The 13,236-nt window shown below is 45.8% G+C and overlaps 1 protein-coding gene across 1 annotated transcript; it reads right to left on the bottom strand.

Moving 5' to 3' along the window:
* Window positions 1–1,425: 1,425 nt before the first annotated feature.
* tpi1a (triosephosphate isomerase 1a) lies at window positions 1,426–13,016 on the bottom strand. The gene is made up of 7 exons (XM_056298239.1): window positions 12,792–13,016; window positions 11,395–11,518; window positions 10,865–10,964; window positions 10,116–10,233; window positions 7,506–7,591; window positions 3,083–3,170; window positions 1,426–2,582 (listed from the first exon to the last, which is right to left on the bottom strand). Exons 1-7 carry the CDS (start codon window positions 12,901–12,903, stop codon window positions 2,464–2,466), a joined length of 747 nt encoding a protein of 248 aa, XP_056154214.1. The 5' UTR covers window positions 12,904–13,016; the 3' UTR covers window positions 1,426–2,463.
* Between the last annotated feature and the right edge of the window lie 220 nt (window positions 13,017–13,236).

Below are 13,236 nucleotides of genomic sequence, written 5' to 3'. Positions count from 1 at the left end.
TGGATCACAGCAGAGAGTGCATAATCAATTACTATATTAGTATAGTTTTATTTGGCCCAAAAACTCCTGTCTAAACAATAAAATAGGTAAGTCACCCATGACAGGAACTTCCCCATATTTTGATTTTTGTTTAATTCCACATCCAGGTGGTACATCGTATTTAAAATGAGTAGGAATTGCACCCAGAACCGGGTGACGACAAAGTGCACCGAATTCCCCCTGCTGGAAATCCCACTAATGATGTTCTCGTTAGTTCTCGGGGTGTCCCGAGAGCATGCCCGCGTAATGGACAGGAATCACTTTTTCAGCAAAAAAGAAAAGTGCGCAGTGGACAACCTTATCACCTTCTTTATTTGTTCACCATAAAGTACAATCTGACCAGCGCCTTCTCAGTTTCAGCGTAACGATTTCCTCATCGACAAATCCTATTCAGACACAGCAGCTTCAGTTTCCTCTCGTTAAATAAAGTGTGACAGTTTCTATCGAGGTGTCCGCTGCAACATCATGCCTATACTAACCAACAACCTGCTGGTCCCTGTTTCAGTCGTGCTCGTTAACTCAGTGTTAAACATATGTCAGTGTACTGGTTCAGTAGTTACAGTAGTATCCTTTGTCAGCATAGAGGAAGAGGTAGAGGACAGGAAGAGATGGAAATGGATGACCCGCTGTGGCGCCCCCCCCAACGGGAGTAGCAGTAGTAGATTGTCGACATAGATGATTACGTGGTACTTGGTCAGCATTCAGTGGGCGAAATTCACAATAAGCATCCCCCTCATCCTCAAAAGTGACAACCAGCATTATTCGTCACTAACTCGACTATGGACACTATGATCAGCCCTCTTAACGCGAAGGTCCCCGTAACTACGCATGACCTGTGCAACGTAACGACGACACGGGAATGTAACAAAACACTTAGCAAGCCACTCTCTAACACACAAGTAATCTGGGAAACAAACCAACAAAGTGGGTTGACTGATCAGGAGACGGATACAGACGTGCTGTGGAGTCACCAGAAGACGTCCTGGGGTACAAGCAGCAGGGCGCTGCGGGAAGTGTTGGGATACCAAGGCCGGCTGCACCCCATCAAACTGAATGCCGTTTCTAAAATGGTACCGTCTCTTCTCTTTCGGCGCCTTCCTACGTTAAATGGAATCATGTTTTGCTGTGGAACCTGGTAAATTAAGACTGTTCACCATCTGAAAACGCAACGTTGCCACTACAAGTCATCACTACACTACAAGTCATCACTGTAAACGGTAAGGTAACACTTCAACAGACCAACATGTTAAACCTTATCTAGGTCTAAGGAACGATAGATATATAAATATAGGACGGAATGTGACGGCGAAAGACGGTGTATGTGAGAGAGAAAAGTGTCGATGGGTGTTTCAGAAATGGTGAGACAGTCATCTCATCCTCTCATCATATGAGAGGATGTTAAGGGTTGGGAGCTGTAGGGAGGAGGTGCTGAGGTCAGAGAGGGACAGTTAACGGGGAACAAGGGAAGGGGAGGCGATTGGAAAATGGAGAAACTGAAAGGATGGAAGGAGGTGGAGTAGTTTATGAGGCTAACCACCAGACAGGGCAGGACAGCCCTCCGTTTCAGCAGCCTCCTCACGGAAAATGAAGGGGGTGCAGGAATACAGGGCAGCAGATTTGTCTCCCTGTTCCCTCTGCGGGGAGGTTTTCCCCCCCGTTTGACTTCCGGGAGCATGTCTCACAGTGCTTGTTCTGTACACAGATGCCGATATAGCAAAGCTAGACACCATGGACACGTTAGACTACTCCCCACCCCCACCCAACAAACCCCGTGTCAGGAAACCCCGGGCGAAGGCGCTGTCCAAAACTCGCTCTGAAGAAGAAGAAGAAAAAAAAGGCGACAAACGAAAAGGGTGAGATGGTGGCAGGAATTACGAAGCCCGAAACACCAGCAAAGTCCAGGACGCCAAGGACTGGCGGGGCTAAAAAGACACCGCCTGTAGCCCCGTCTGCTGCTCCCCTGGCCCTGCGCATTACCCTGCAACTGTATCTGCTGCCCCACCCCAAATCTGTTCCCCCCAGCCCAAAGCAGATGGCAAAGAAGAAGAAAAAGAAAGACATGTCACTGGAGACCATTTAAAGATTCAGAAAGGCGAAGGGAGAAACGGTGAGAGTAGGGATGATAAAGAAACAGCCTCCACGGTGTGATATGGTGACCGAGTGTACTGAATTCCAAAATATATCAATCATGAAATGTTTCATGGGTGCCCGAGTCAGACTTTTACCTTTAATGAAAGCAGCATCATTCGGGACTCCTTCATCCTACAGACTTAATACTGTTAAGCAGCTTTAGTTAAAGTAAAACGGTTACTATTCTCACGCACAACCAGTTCCGCATCAGTCAACCCAGTTTGTTGGTGTCTTTTGGAGCACAACAGCTTACACGGCAGTGCTTCTGATTGGTCCTGATGCAACTGTAACTATCTATGCGCATGCGTTGATGATATCGACGAACTCCGGTTTAAGGGAAGCTCCGCCCACCAGGAAGCCGTCCACGTCGGCCTGGGAGGCCAGCTCCTTGCAGTTGGCTCCTGTTACCGAACCTAATGGGATGGAGATATGTGGGGGGGGGGGGGGGGGTGACAGAGAGGAGAAAGATTAATTCAAATAATTCAAATGAAGAAACTCACCCTAAACCGAGCCATCGTGTTCCCAGCGGGTCGTGCTGGATTTGGGCCCGAATGGGTCGAACTCTCACAGAGAATTTTTCCCGCTCAAAATGACCTCACAATGTCCAGGCGGTCTGCCGTGTAACAGCCCATGCTGCTGTTACACGGGAACGCCGCAGGAACTTCTGGGTGTTTTAAAAAAAATAAAAATTGCATTAAAATTATATCCCTAAACGCTAGTCACTGATGAACGAACAACACTTTTGGTGAGATATGACAAACTTCAAGTTTGTTATTTTTCACTTTTGTTATAGACTTCGGCAATTACAAAACATGCTTAAACGATGCACAGAATGCGAACTGAAGGCGTTTTCTGCTTTCATGATCACTGGGGGAAAATAAAACTGCCATTTGCAACTCAGTCCTTCACTGACCGCCGTAGATGATGCGCACAGAGTCCGCCACACTGTCAGAGACGTTGGACCTCAGCCACACCCTCAGCTTCTCATGGACCTCTTGTGCCTGCAGAGAGAGACAGGAAGAGTGAGGCGTGCATGTACACACATAACATTTGATTTAGTTAGGGTGTCCGGGTGGCGTGGAGATCTATTCCGTTGCCTACCAACACGGGGATCGCTGGTTCGAATCCCCGTGTTACCTCCGGCTTGGTCGAGCGCCCCTACAGACACCAGCCACCTGCGTGTCCTCCCTCACCACATCCATAAACCTCCTCTTTGGCCTTCCTCTTCTCCTCTTCCCTGGCAGCTCCATATTCAGTATTCTTCTCCCGATATACCCAGCATCTCTCCTCCACACATGTCCAAACCATCTCCATCTTGCCTCTCTTGCTTTGTCTCCAAACCGTCCAACCTGAGCGGTCCCTCTAATGTACTCCTTCCTAATCCTGTCCTTCTTCGTCACTCCCAATGAAAATCTTATCATCTTCATCTCTGCCACCTCCTGTCTTTTCATCAGTGCCACTGTCTCCAAACCATATAACATAGCTGGTCTCACAACCACCTTGTAAACCTTCCCTTTAACTCTTGCTGGTACCCTTCTGTCACACATCACTCCTGACACTCTTCTCCACCCACTCCACCCTGCCTGCACTCTCTTCTTCACCTCTCTTCTGCACTCCCCGTTACTTTGGACGGTTGACCCCAAGTATTTAAACTCATAGGCCTTCATCACCTCTACTCCTTGCATCCTCACCATTCCACTGTCCTCCCTCTCATTCACACATAGGTATTCCATCTTGCTCCCACTGACTTTCATTCCTCTTCTCTCCAGTGCATACCTCCACCTCTCCAGGCTCTCCTCAACCTGCTCTCTACTCTCGCTACAGATCACAATGTCATCCTCAAACATCATAGTCCACAGAGACTCCTGCCTGATCTTGTCCGTCAACCTCTCCATCACCACCGCAAACAAGAAAGGGCTCAGAGCCGATCCTTGATGTAATCCCACCTCCACCCTGAACCCATCTGTCATTCCAACCACACACCTCACCGATGTCACACTTCCCTCACACGTATCCTGCACCACTGCTACATACTTCTCTGCAACTCCCGACTTCCTCATACAACACCACACCTCCTCTCTCGGCACCCTGTCATATGCTTTCTCTAAATCCACAAAGACACAATGTGACTCCTTCTGGCCTTCTCTATACTTCTCCATCAACATTCTCAAAGCAAACATCACATCTGTGGTGCTCTTTCATGGCATGAAACCATACTGCTGCTGCTGATCATCACCTCTCCTCCTCTTAACCTAGCTTCTATTACTCTTTCCCATATCTTCATGCTGTGGCTGATCAACTTTATACCTCTGTAGTTGCTACAGTTCTGCACATCACCCTTATTCTTGAAAACCGGTACCAGTATGCTTCTTCTCCCCTCCCCAGGCATCCTCTCACTATCCAAGATTGTGATCTTGGGACCGGCACTACGAATGCACTGGCTTGTGCAGCCTCAGTGTTTTGCGGAGCACAATTTAACTTACGTAAATGGTTAGTGTAGATATTAAACATGGATAAGTGTGCATTTAAAATTGATTAAAGTAAATTAAAGGCTTTTAGGGGGACACCACGTGTTCCGGTCGTGTTTTCAACTGCTGCCGTTACTGAAGTCATCAGTTAACATGGTGACTTGTGAAACCGAAAAACAGGGATAGCGGGAGTCTTTCCTTCTCTAAATACCTTAAATTCTGTTTACATAACGTAGAAAATGATTGTTCAACCACAGCGGCCCCAGCTACTGTCGATGCATTGCCACTGCTTTATTACTGCACAGTGCTAAAACCACAGATGACTGTTTAGTCTACAACTATGCACAGTGTCGACTAGTGGTTTGGACAGTCGACTTGTCTGTGAAACCTCTTCTTACCTCCACCACGTCTCAGTTAGATCAGACTGGATTCCTCATGCACAGTTTATACTTTTTACACTTTTTTAGGGGCCGTGGAGCCTTTAATGCTGTAAATAAAGATGAATGGCTGCGGCGGTGTAAATCTGTCAGTTCTCGTCTCAGTTGTGTTGTTTAACATGCTGCCTGCAGGCCTCATGCTGTGGGTGTTGTTAGCAGCCCTGCCAAAAAACAACCACACAATGACAACAGACCTACGATGTTGTGGGCAAACTGGATCACAGATTAAGCGCTAATGCAAGGTAGCTCCAAAAGGCATGTGTGTAGTTATTGTGTACACGTGCACTAGATGTTGGAATTGGGACTCTAAGGCTTTTTTTGGGGGGGCATTTGGCAGGACTAAAAAAGGCAGGACACTCTCGAATGTCTTTTTTTTTTTTTAACAATTTGTTTTTTTAATATATATACACTCACTGGCCACTTTATTAGGTACACCTTGCTAGTACCGGGTTGGACCCCCTTTTGCCTACAGAACTGCCTTAATCCTTCGTGGCATAGATTCAACAAGGCACTGGAAACATTCCTCAGAGAGTTTGGTCCATATTGACATGATAGCATCACGCAGTTGCTGCAGATTTGTCGGCTGCACATCCATGATTGCGAATCTCCCGGTCCACCACATCCCAAAGGTGCTCTATTGGATTGAGATCTGGTCACTGTGGAGGCCATGTGAGTACAGTGAACTCATTGTCATGTTGAAGAAACCAGTCTGAGATGATTCGAGCTTTATGACATGGCGCGTTATCCTGCTGGAAGTAGCCATCAGAAGATGGGAACACTGTGGTCATAAAGGGATGGACATGGTCAGCAATAATACTCAGGTAGGCTGTGGCGTTGACACGATGCTCAATTGGTACTAAGGGGCCCAAAGTGTGCCAAGAAAATATCCCCCACACCATTACACCACCACCACCAGCCTGAACCGTTGATACAAGGCAGGATGGATCTATGCTTTCATGTTGTTGACGCCAAATTCTGACCCTACCATCCGAATGTCGCAGCAGAAATCGAGACTCATCAGACCAGGCAACGTTTTTCCAATCTTCTATTGTCCAATTTTGGTGAGCCTGTGCGAATTGTAGCCTCAGTTTCCTGTTCTTAGCTGACAGGTGTGGCACCCGGTGTGGTCTTCTGCTGCTGTAGCCCATCTGCCTCAAGGTTCGACGTGTTGTGCGTTCAGAGATGCTCTTCTGCGTACCTCGGTTGTAATGAGTGGTTATTTGAGTTACTGTTGCCTTTCTATCAGCTCCAACCAGTCTGGCCATTCTCCTCTGACCTCTGGCATCAACAAGGCATTTTCGCCCACAGAACTGCCGCTCACTGGATATTTTCTCTTTTTCGGACCATTCTCTGTAAACCCTAGACATGGTTGTGCGTGAAAATCCCAGTAGATCAGCAGTTTCTGAAATACTCAGACCAGCCCGTCTGGCACCAACAACCATGCCACGTTCAAAGTCACTTAAATCACCTTTCTTCCCCATCCTGATGCTCGGTTTGAAATGCAGCAGATCGTCTTGACCATGTCTACATGCCTAAATGCATTGAGTTGCTGCCATGTGATTGGCTGATTAGAAATTTGCGTTAACGAGCAGTTGGACAGGTGTGCCTAATAAAGTGGCCGGTGAGTGTATATATATATATGAATTTGGAGTATTCATTGACAGACCCAGTACTCACAGAAGCCAAGCATTTCTCCCACGGCATTTCATTTACGTCCAATCAGGACGTGAAGAAATGTCCACCAAATATGACCAAAACAGGTCTAAAAAAAAACTGCCTATCCGTGCGTCATAGAAATATGACTTTTCCAAGGACACAGAACACCAAATGTGTTTCCTTTTCCCCATCGTTGTGTCACAGTGAGCTGTGTGTCAAGTCAAATTCCTCAAATATGAATCATAATGTCTTTATTCACCAAGTACATCACGTATACAAGGAACATAACTTGCTCACGGTTCCTTTTGTCATTAAAAGTAAATAAAAGAAGGGGGAGGGCTCGAGGGGGGTGCTGGATTCCAGCAGTGTTAAAATTGTGATGTAAAGATTTGCTGCTCGTGAAAAATAAAAGTTTCTGTTCCTTTCACCAACAGGATTCCAACCCCCTCAAAATAACCTCAAACTGTATTTGAGTCATAAGACGCCTTCATTAGCACATCAACAATGCTTTGTGGAATATCGAGTTGGACACATCATAACTAAGCGGCTAGCAACCTAGCAAACGACTGCTTTTCCGAAGCACTATAATCCAGTTATGTCAGTCGACTAACCGTCTTTTGCATGACTTTTCTCATGCATCAAGCCGTGACACGAGACACAGAATCAAGACACATGAGACGCACGTGCTGCTATTTTCCAGTCCTGACATTGTTCTGCTAAATGGTAAACAAGCCGAGGAACACCCCCCCCCCCAGCATGCCCAAACCAGTCCTACCTGTTCAGGTGTAGCAGTCTTGCCTGTGCCAATGGCCCAAACAGGTTCGTATGCCAGCACCACTTTTCCCCAGTCCTTGACATTCTCTGTAACACAACACAGATCGGTCCGATGACAAGGTGAACCAGTGTGTTTTTACAGATGCTTATGTCGAAAAGGAGGGGCGTCTAAACTGCTCATCTAGACTTTTCTGGTTTTTAATCATATATTGCTTTTTTTTTTTGTAGTTTAATTTGATATGACGGTTTGGAGAGACAGGGAGTATAGGGTGAAGAGAGAGAAATGGAAAAACATACAGTTAAGTTCATAAGCCAGACTCAATCTCTGGATGTCCTGATCAGGCCTACATTTGATCTGATTGAACCAATGCGACATCCCATGAAACGATTTAAAAACCAGCGTCAGTTTTCTTTTATTTGCTTGCTTTGTTTCATTAATTTTATCCAAATTCTTGAACTATTTCATGGTAGCCACATATTTCTTTTCCATGTCAATACGAAATTGTCCCTAGGTGTGAACGTGTCGGCCCTGTGATGGCCTGGCGGGCTGTCCAGGGTGTCGCCCCGCCTGCTGCCCAGTGACTGCTGGGATAGGCTCCAGCTTCCCGTGACCCCAATTGGGATAAGCGGCTGGGATAATGGAATGGAATGCTATAATTATAGGGCGGCACGGTGGCGCAGTGGTTAGAGCGGTCGCCTCACAACAAGAAGGTCCTGGGTTCCAGCCCCGGGATAGTCCAACCTTGGGAGCCGTCCCAGGTCGTCCTCTGTGCGGAGTTTGCATGTTCTCCCCGCGTTTCCTCTGGGTGCTCCGGTTTCCTCCCACGTTTAAGTCAACCAGATCGCAGTGGAGAGATTAGAAATGTTTGTGGTAGGCAAGTGAATGATGGGTGAGGAAAGCACATGCCAATCATTTCCCCTGCAAAGCATACTGTAATCCAGTATACTGCAGCACAGGACGGATGCGCCCATGAAAGCTCTGCTCATCCAATGTCGTTTTTATTCTCTAAAAAGGAAGGAATACGATAACTTTCAGGGAATGCAGGTTTTAAAAATGTACAAGCTGTTGACAGGATCAACAAGGGAGCGCTTGTGTCACATGACCAAACTGGCGTCACATGGTGTGTTGGGCAAGATTAAAATTCTGCTGCAGATTTGTTTCCGTTTTTGAATGTCATCAAGCTGAATTCAATTTTGGCTACTGACACTGCAGTGACTGCTGACGAATAAAAATGTAAAAAAAAATTTGGGGGGGGTGGGGGGCATTTGTTCCTCCCAATTGTACCTGGCCAATTACCCCACTCTTCCGAGCCGTCCTGGTCGCTGCTCCACCCCCTCTGCCAATCCGGGGAGGGCTGCAGACTACCACATGCCTCCTCCGATACATGTGGAGTTGCCAGCCGCTTCTTTTCACCTGACAGTGAGGCGTTTCACCAGGGGGACGTAGCACGTGGGAAGATCACGCTATTCCCCTTCCCCCCGAACAGATGCCCCGACCGACCAAAGGAGGTGCTAGTGCAGCGACCAGGACACATACCCACATCCGGCTTCCCACCCGCAGATACAGTCAATTATGTCTGCAGGGATGCCCGACCAAGCCGGAGATAACACGGGGATTCGAACTGCCGATCCCTGTGTTGGTAGGCAATGGAAGTGACCAGGACTCATACCCACATCTGGCTTCCCACCCACAAACATGGCCAATTGTGTAAATGGGGTTATCCTAACTAGGCATTTGTCAAAGCCAGGAAGATGCCTGTAGTGCACCAGCTGATTGAAGAGAAAAGGGCAACAGCTGCCTAAGCGTAAACCAGTGGCGATTCCGTATGTGGTGGAAGTGTCAGAACAGTTGAGACGCGTATTGTCCAAACACCGCATCTCAACTGCTTTCAAACCCCAAAACACACTGCACCAGAAATTGGCACACCCCCAAGGACTGGGTTCCCTGGCACAAACAGAGCAATATAGTGTATGCGGTTAAGTGCCGGGAGGCTTGCCATGAATTATACATTGGGGAAACCAAACAGACTCTGGCCAAGAGGATGACACAACTCAGAAGAGCTACCTCGTCAGGCCAGGGCTCCACAGTCTACACCCATCTACAGGCCAGTGGCCACTCTTTCAAGGAAGAGGACGTACACATCCTTGATAGAAAGGAACGCTGGTTTGAACAGGGAGTCAAAGAGGCCATCCATGTGAAGAGAGAACAACCATCCCTGAACCTGGGGGGGGGGTTAAGGGGTTAAGTGTACATCCATCGCCATCTTACAATGCTGTGATTGCAACTATTCCCCAATCCTCAATGAATAGTACAGGTGGCCATTTTAACTCTAATTAATGGTCACGGCAAGTTGCATATAAAACCGATCACTGGTTTCTGTTGTGATGCAACTGTGTTGGTTTCAGTCATTATGTAACTGTGTTCTTTATACGTTTGGGGATACCTGCAGTCATCTGAGATCGATGAAGTCACTTTGATGGGTGATGACACGTTTCTCCCACTAAATGTTGTGTCCAGATGAACTGATTCAACTTTCTGGGATTAATGAGCATGCATCAAGACATATCTTTTGTGTTCTCTTAATGGCTTGTAATGAATGGAGCGCCTTACCTGCAATGACTTGTGTTTGAGCAAAGACCACTTCTTCAGTGGTGCCTGCCTCCCTTTCCTCAAGCTTCTCTCCAATGCAGGCGATGACTCCCAGGTCATTCTCCAATGCATGGGCCACCTTTATTTTAACACAAGACAGGACGCTTGTGGCATACAGCATCATATAGGATTATATACTTCCACATACCATCATATACTATCAGACAGAAACAGACTATATCATATAGTAAGATATTGGATTGGCTGAATGGCTGCAAAAGGCTAAATTTAAGAGTGTGTGGATAACTTCATTTCAATTCAAATCAGTTAATCAAATTGAATGTAGTGGTTGAATTTTATTCAAAGTATTGAGTTACGAACATAAGGCCAGGCCACACCCATTGTCAAATTTGCTGGTTAACAGTGCCTATATGGTTTATCTGCCTGAACTGGTTTAAAATTACAAAGTATATGAAAGTACACTGACCCTCTTCCAAATAACTCTGAGGATAAATTAGAGTGGCAATATAACAAATGGGCCAATAAACAAAATGACATTTTCAAGCATAGAACAAGGCACTAGCATTGCCAGGGTTACTGGTTCTGTTCCCCATATGGCTCAAAAATAAACTTCTACAGCCTGAGTTTGGTGTTGGATTAACACTTGGCTCATCCATTTTAAAATTCTATGTATGTGTGATTGTCTTAGGTCCCTGTGAATGACTAGGTATACACCACATGTATGAGGAAAAAAGGAAGAACAAGCTCACTTTTTGGCCAATCAGCTCGTCACTTTCCCCAAAGACATGACGACGCTCAGAGTGTCCCAGGATTACCCAGTCGACCCCACAGTCCTTTATCATGGCAGGGCTGGGGGGGGGGGGGGAGGGGCAGAGATAAGCGATAGATAAGAGAGACGGAGAGACAGAGATCATGTTTTCAGTCACATATTCTGTGAATCAAAAGCAAATGTTGAAAAACTTGGAATATGAATAAATCCCCCCTGTGCGCAGGACAAGATCAGACTGTGTCATGAAGAAAATAAAACTCAACCAAGCATGTTACTTCTGAGCATTTTTCAATGAGGAAGAGGTGGACCACACCCGAAATTGGGGTAATCTTCTGCTTTAAAACTAACACATTGTCAAAATAGAAGAAAATCTGAGGATAGAGCTACATTGAATTGATCAACAAAACATGTTGTAACACACCTAACACATGTTACAGCCTGCATTATATGTAGAACTGAAAACATCAATATGAGTGCATATGTCAGGTACATTTGATATTGGCAGCTTACCTGATCTCCCCAGTGAAGGCTCCTTTGGCCACTTTGTAGCAGTTTTGGGCCGCGACGCCAATCCTGGCATCCAGATTTGAACGGGCGAAGTCCAAGTAGATGGAAGGAGCCCCACACACCACCTCTGAGAGCAAGCGAGAGAGACGGAGAGAGCGAACATGGAGGGATGTAAGCAGGTACAGTGGGCATGCTTCAAATCAGTAGATTTCAAACTACAGGTCCGGATCCACGAGTGCGTTGCAGCAGGGGGTGAGGTGGGTCATTGGATATCCACAATAAATACATTTTGTTTGGTGACAGAGAAAAAAAGAGCACATTTATCATCTATTTTGTGACGTTATTTATTCAAATAAAAAAGAATACTTATATTTTCATACTGTTTGAGTCAATGCAAACAATGCAATAACTTAATTGTATTCCACGTGACTAAGCTAACATTTATGTTGATGTGCCCTGTCCATTTCATTTGATCATTAGTAGGCAATGACTGAAGAATGAAACATAGAATCTTGCAGTGATTGAACAATGTTGAGGGGATTGCAAATTACCTTGCTATCTAACAGGTAATAAAAATGAATCCTTATTTTGTTGGTATTTGTTAAGACAAGGGCCAAAAAGTATCTCCACAAATGGGTTAAGGCATGAAAAAGACTGGAAAACCCCTGATCAAATGAGGAAGACGACGATGGAAAACCCCCTGATTAAATGATTAAGATGATGATGATGATGACAGTGTGAGGGCAAAGGGAGTGATGAAGAATGGGTTTCTTAGCCTGCCCACGAAGGTTATGGTTTTTAGTTAGCCTGGACAAAATCTTATTACTTAAACGTGCAAGTCAACAAATAGGTTAAAGGTTAGCTTACGGACACTAGAAGAAAAAAAATTAATGAAAATCCTTCATGCATGCCTATGGAAATTTATAATAAAAAAATAAGCATCTAAGAGCTCTTCAACGAAGCCATTACGCAACCACTGCGGCCAATGTCGGGTGGACTCTCAATGTCGCCGTGTCGTTTGATGGGCAGCATCCCTCTGTGCTCAACCGACGTTCAAATAAGCGGAGCTAAAGGCAGAAGCGCCCTAAAGAAACTACTTTAATAAAGAAGCTAGTTTAATACAGAAGCTAGTTTAATACAGAAGCTAGTTTATAAAAGAAGCTAGTTTAATACATAACCTAGTTTAATAAATAAGCTAGTTTAATAAAGAAGCTAGCTTAATAAATAAGCTAGTTTAATAAAGAAGCTAGTTTAATACATAACCTAGCTTAATAAATAAGCTAGTTTAATAAAGAAGCTAGTTTATTAAAGAAGCCAGTTTAATAAAGAAGCTAGTTTAGCCAGCTAACAAGGGACTGAGCAGGCTATATTGACACGGGATGGACAAACGGGGACGTTACCGGTTTGGTCATTCAGGCTGGCGGTGCTGAGGGTGGTCATGAGTTCTCCCAGGCTCTCTTTGGTTCCGTTCATCTTCCAGTTGCCTCCGACGAAGAACTTTCTGGACGCCATGACTGAGCGATGGAGGACACCTGACGAGCGACGACACAGGCCTTGCGTGGGACTTCGCTGAAACGCAACTGCAGACGTGCAGAACTCCCCGTCTCTCAGTCGGCGACCGTCCCCTTCCGCCACTTCCGCTTCCTGTATGAATTAGAGGCGGGGCAAAGAGAGGATGAAGGCAATCACAGCCCTCCTCAGCACTTTATCCCTGTTCCAATTGGCCAATTAAGTGTCACCGCAGAGATGAATGAAACGTCTTCCTTGGAATCAGCGCTTTTAATGACGTTATCTGACGTTCGTTGTATGTTACCAGGGCTCCCAGACATGTTGTGTATGTGTAAT

Source organism: Lampris incognitus, chromosome 18 (assembly GCF_029633865.1).
Source record: "Lampris incognitus isolate fLamInc1 chromosome 18, fLamInc1.hap2, whole genome shotgun sequence".
Lineage (NCBI taxonomy): Eukaryota > Metazoa > Chordata > Actinopteri > Lampriformes > Lampridae > Lampris > Lampris incognitus.
The sequence above is the reverse complement of the archived record's forward strand: the minus strand, read 5'-3'. Positions and strand labels throughout refer to the sequence as shown.

Coding starts and splice junctions, on each gene's coding strand:
- tpi1a (XM_056298239.1), bottom strand. CDS start 12,903: ATGGCGTCCAGAAAGTTCTTCGTCGGAGGCAACTGGAAGATGAACGGA. Junction 11,519..12,791: donor CAGCCTGAATGACCAAACCG/GTAACGTCCCCG, acceptor GCTTGCTCTCAG/AGGTGGTGTGTGGGGCTCCT. Junction 3,171..7,505: donor AGACTGCTACACCTGAACAG/GTAGGACTGGTT, acceptor CTCTCTCTGCAG/GCACAAGAGGTCCATGAGAA.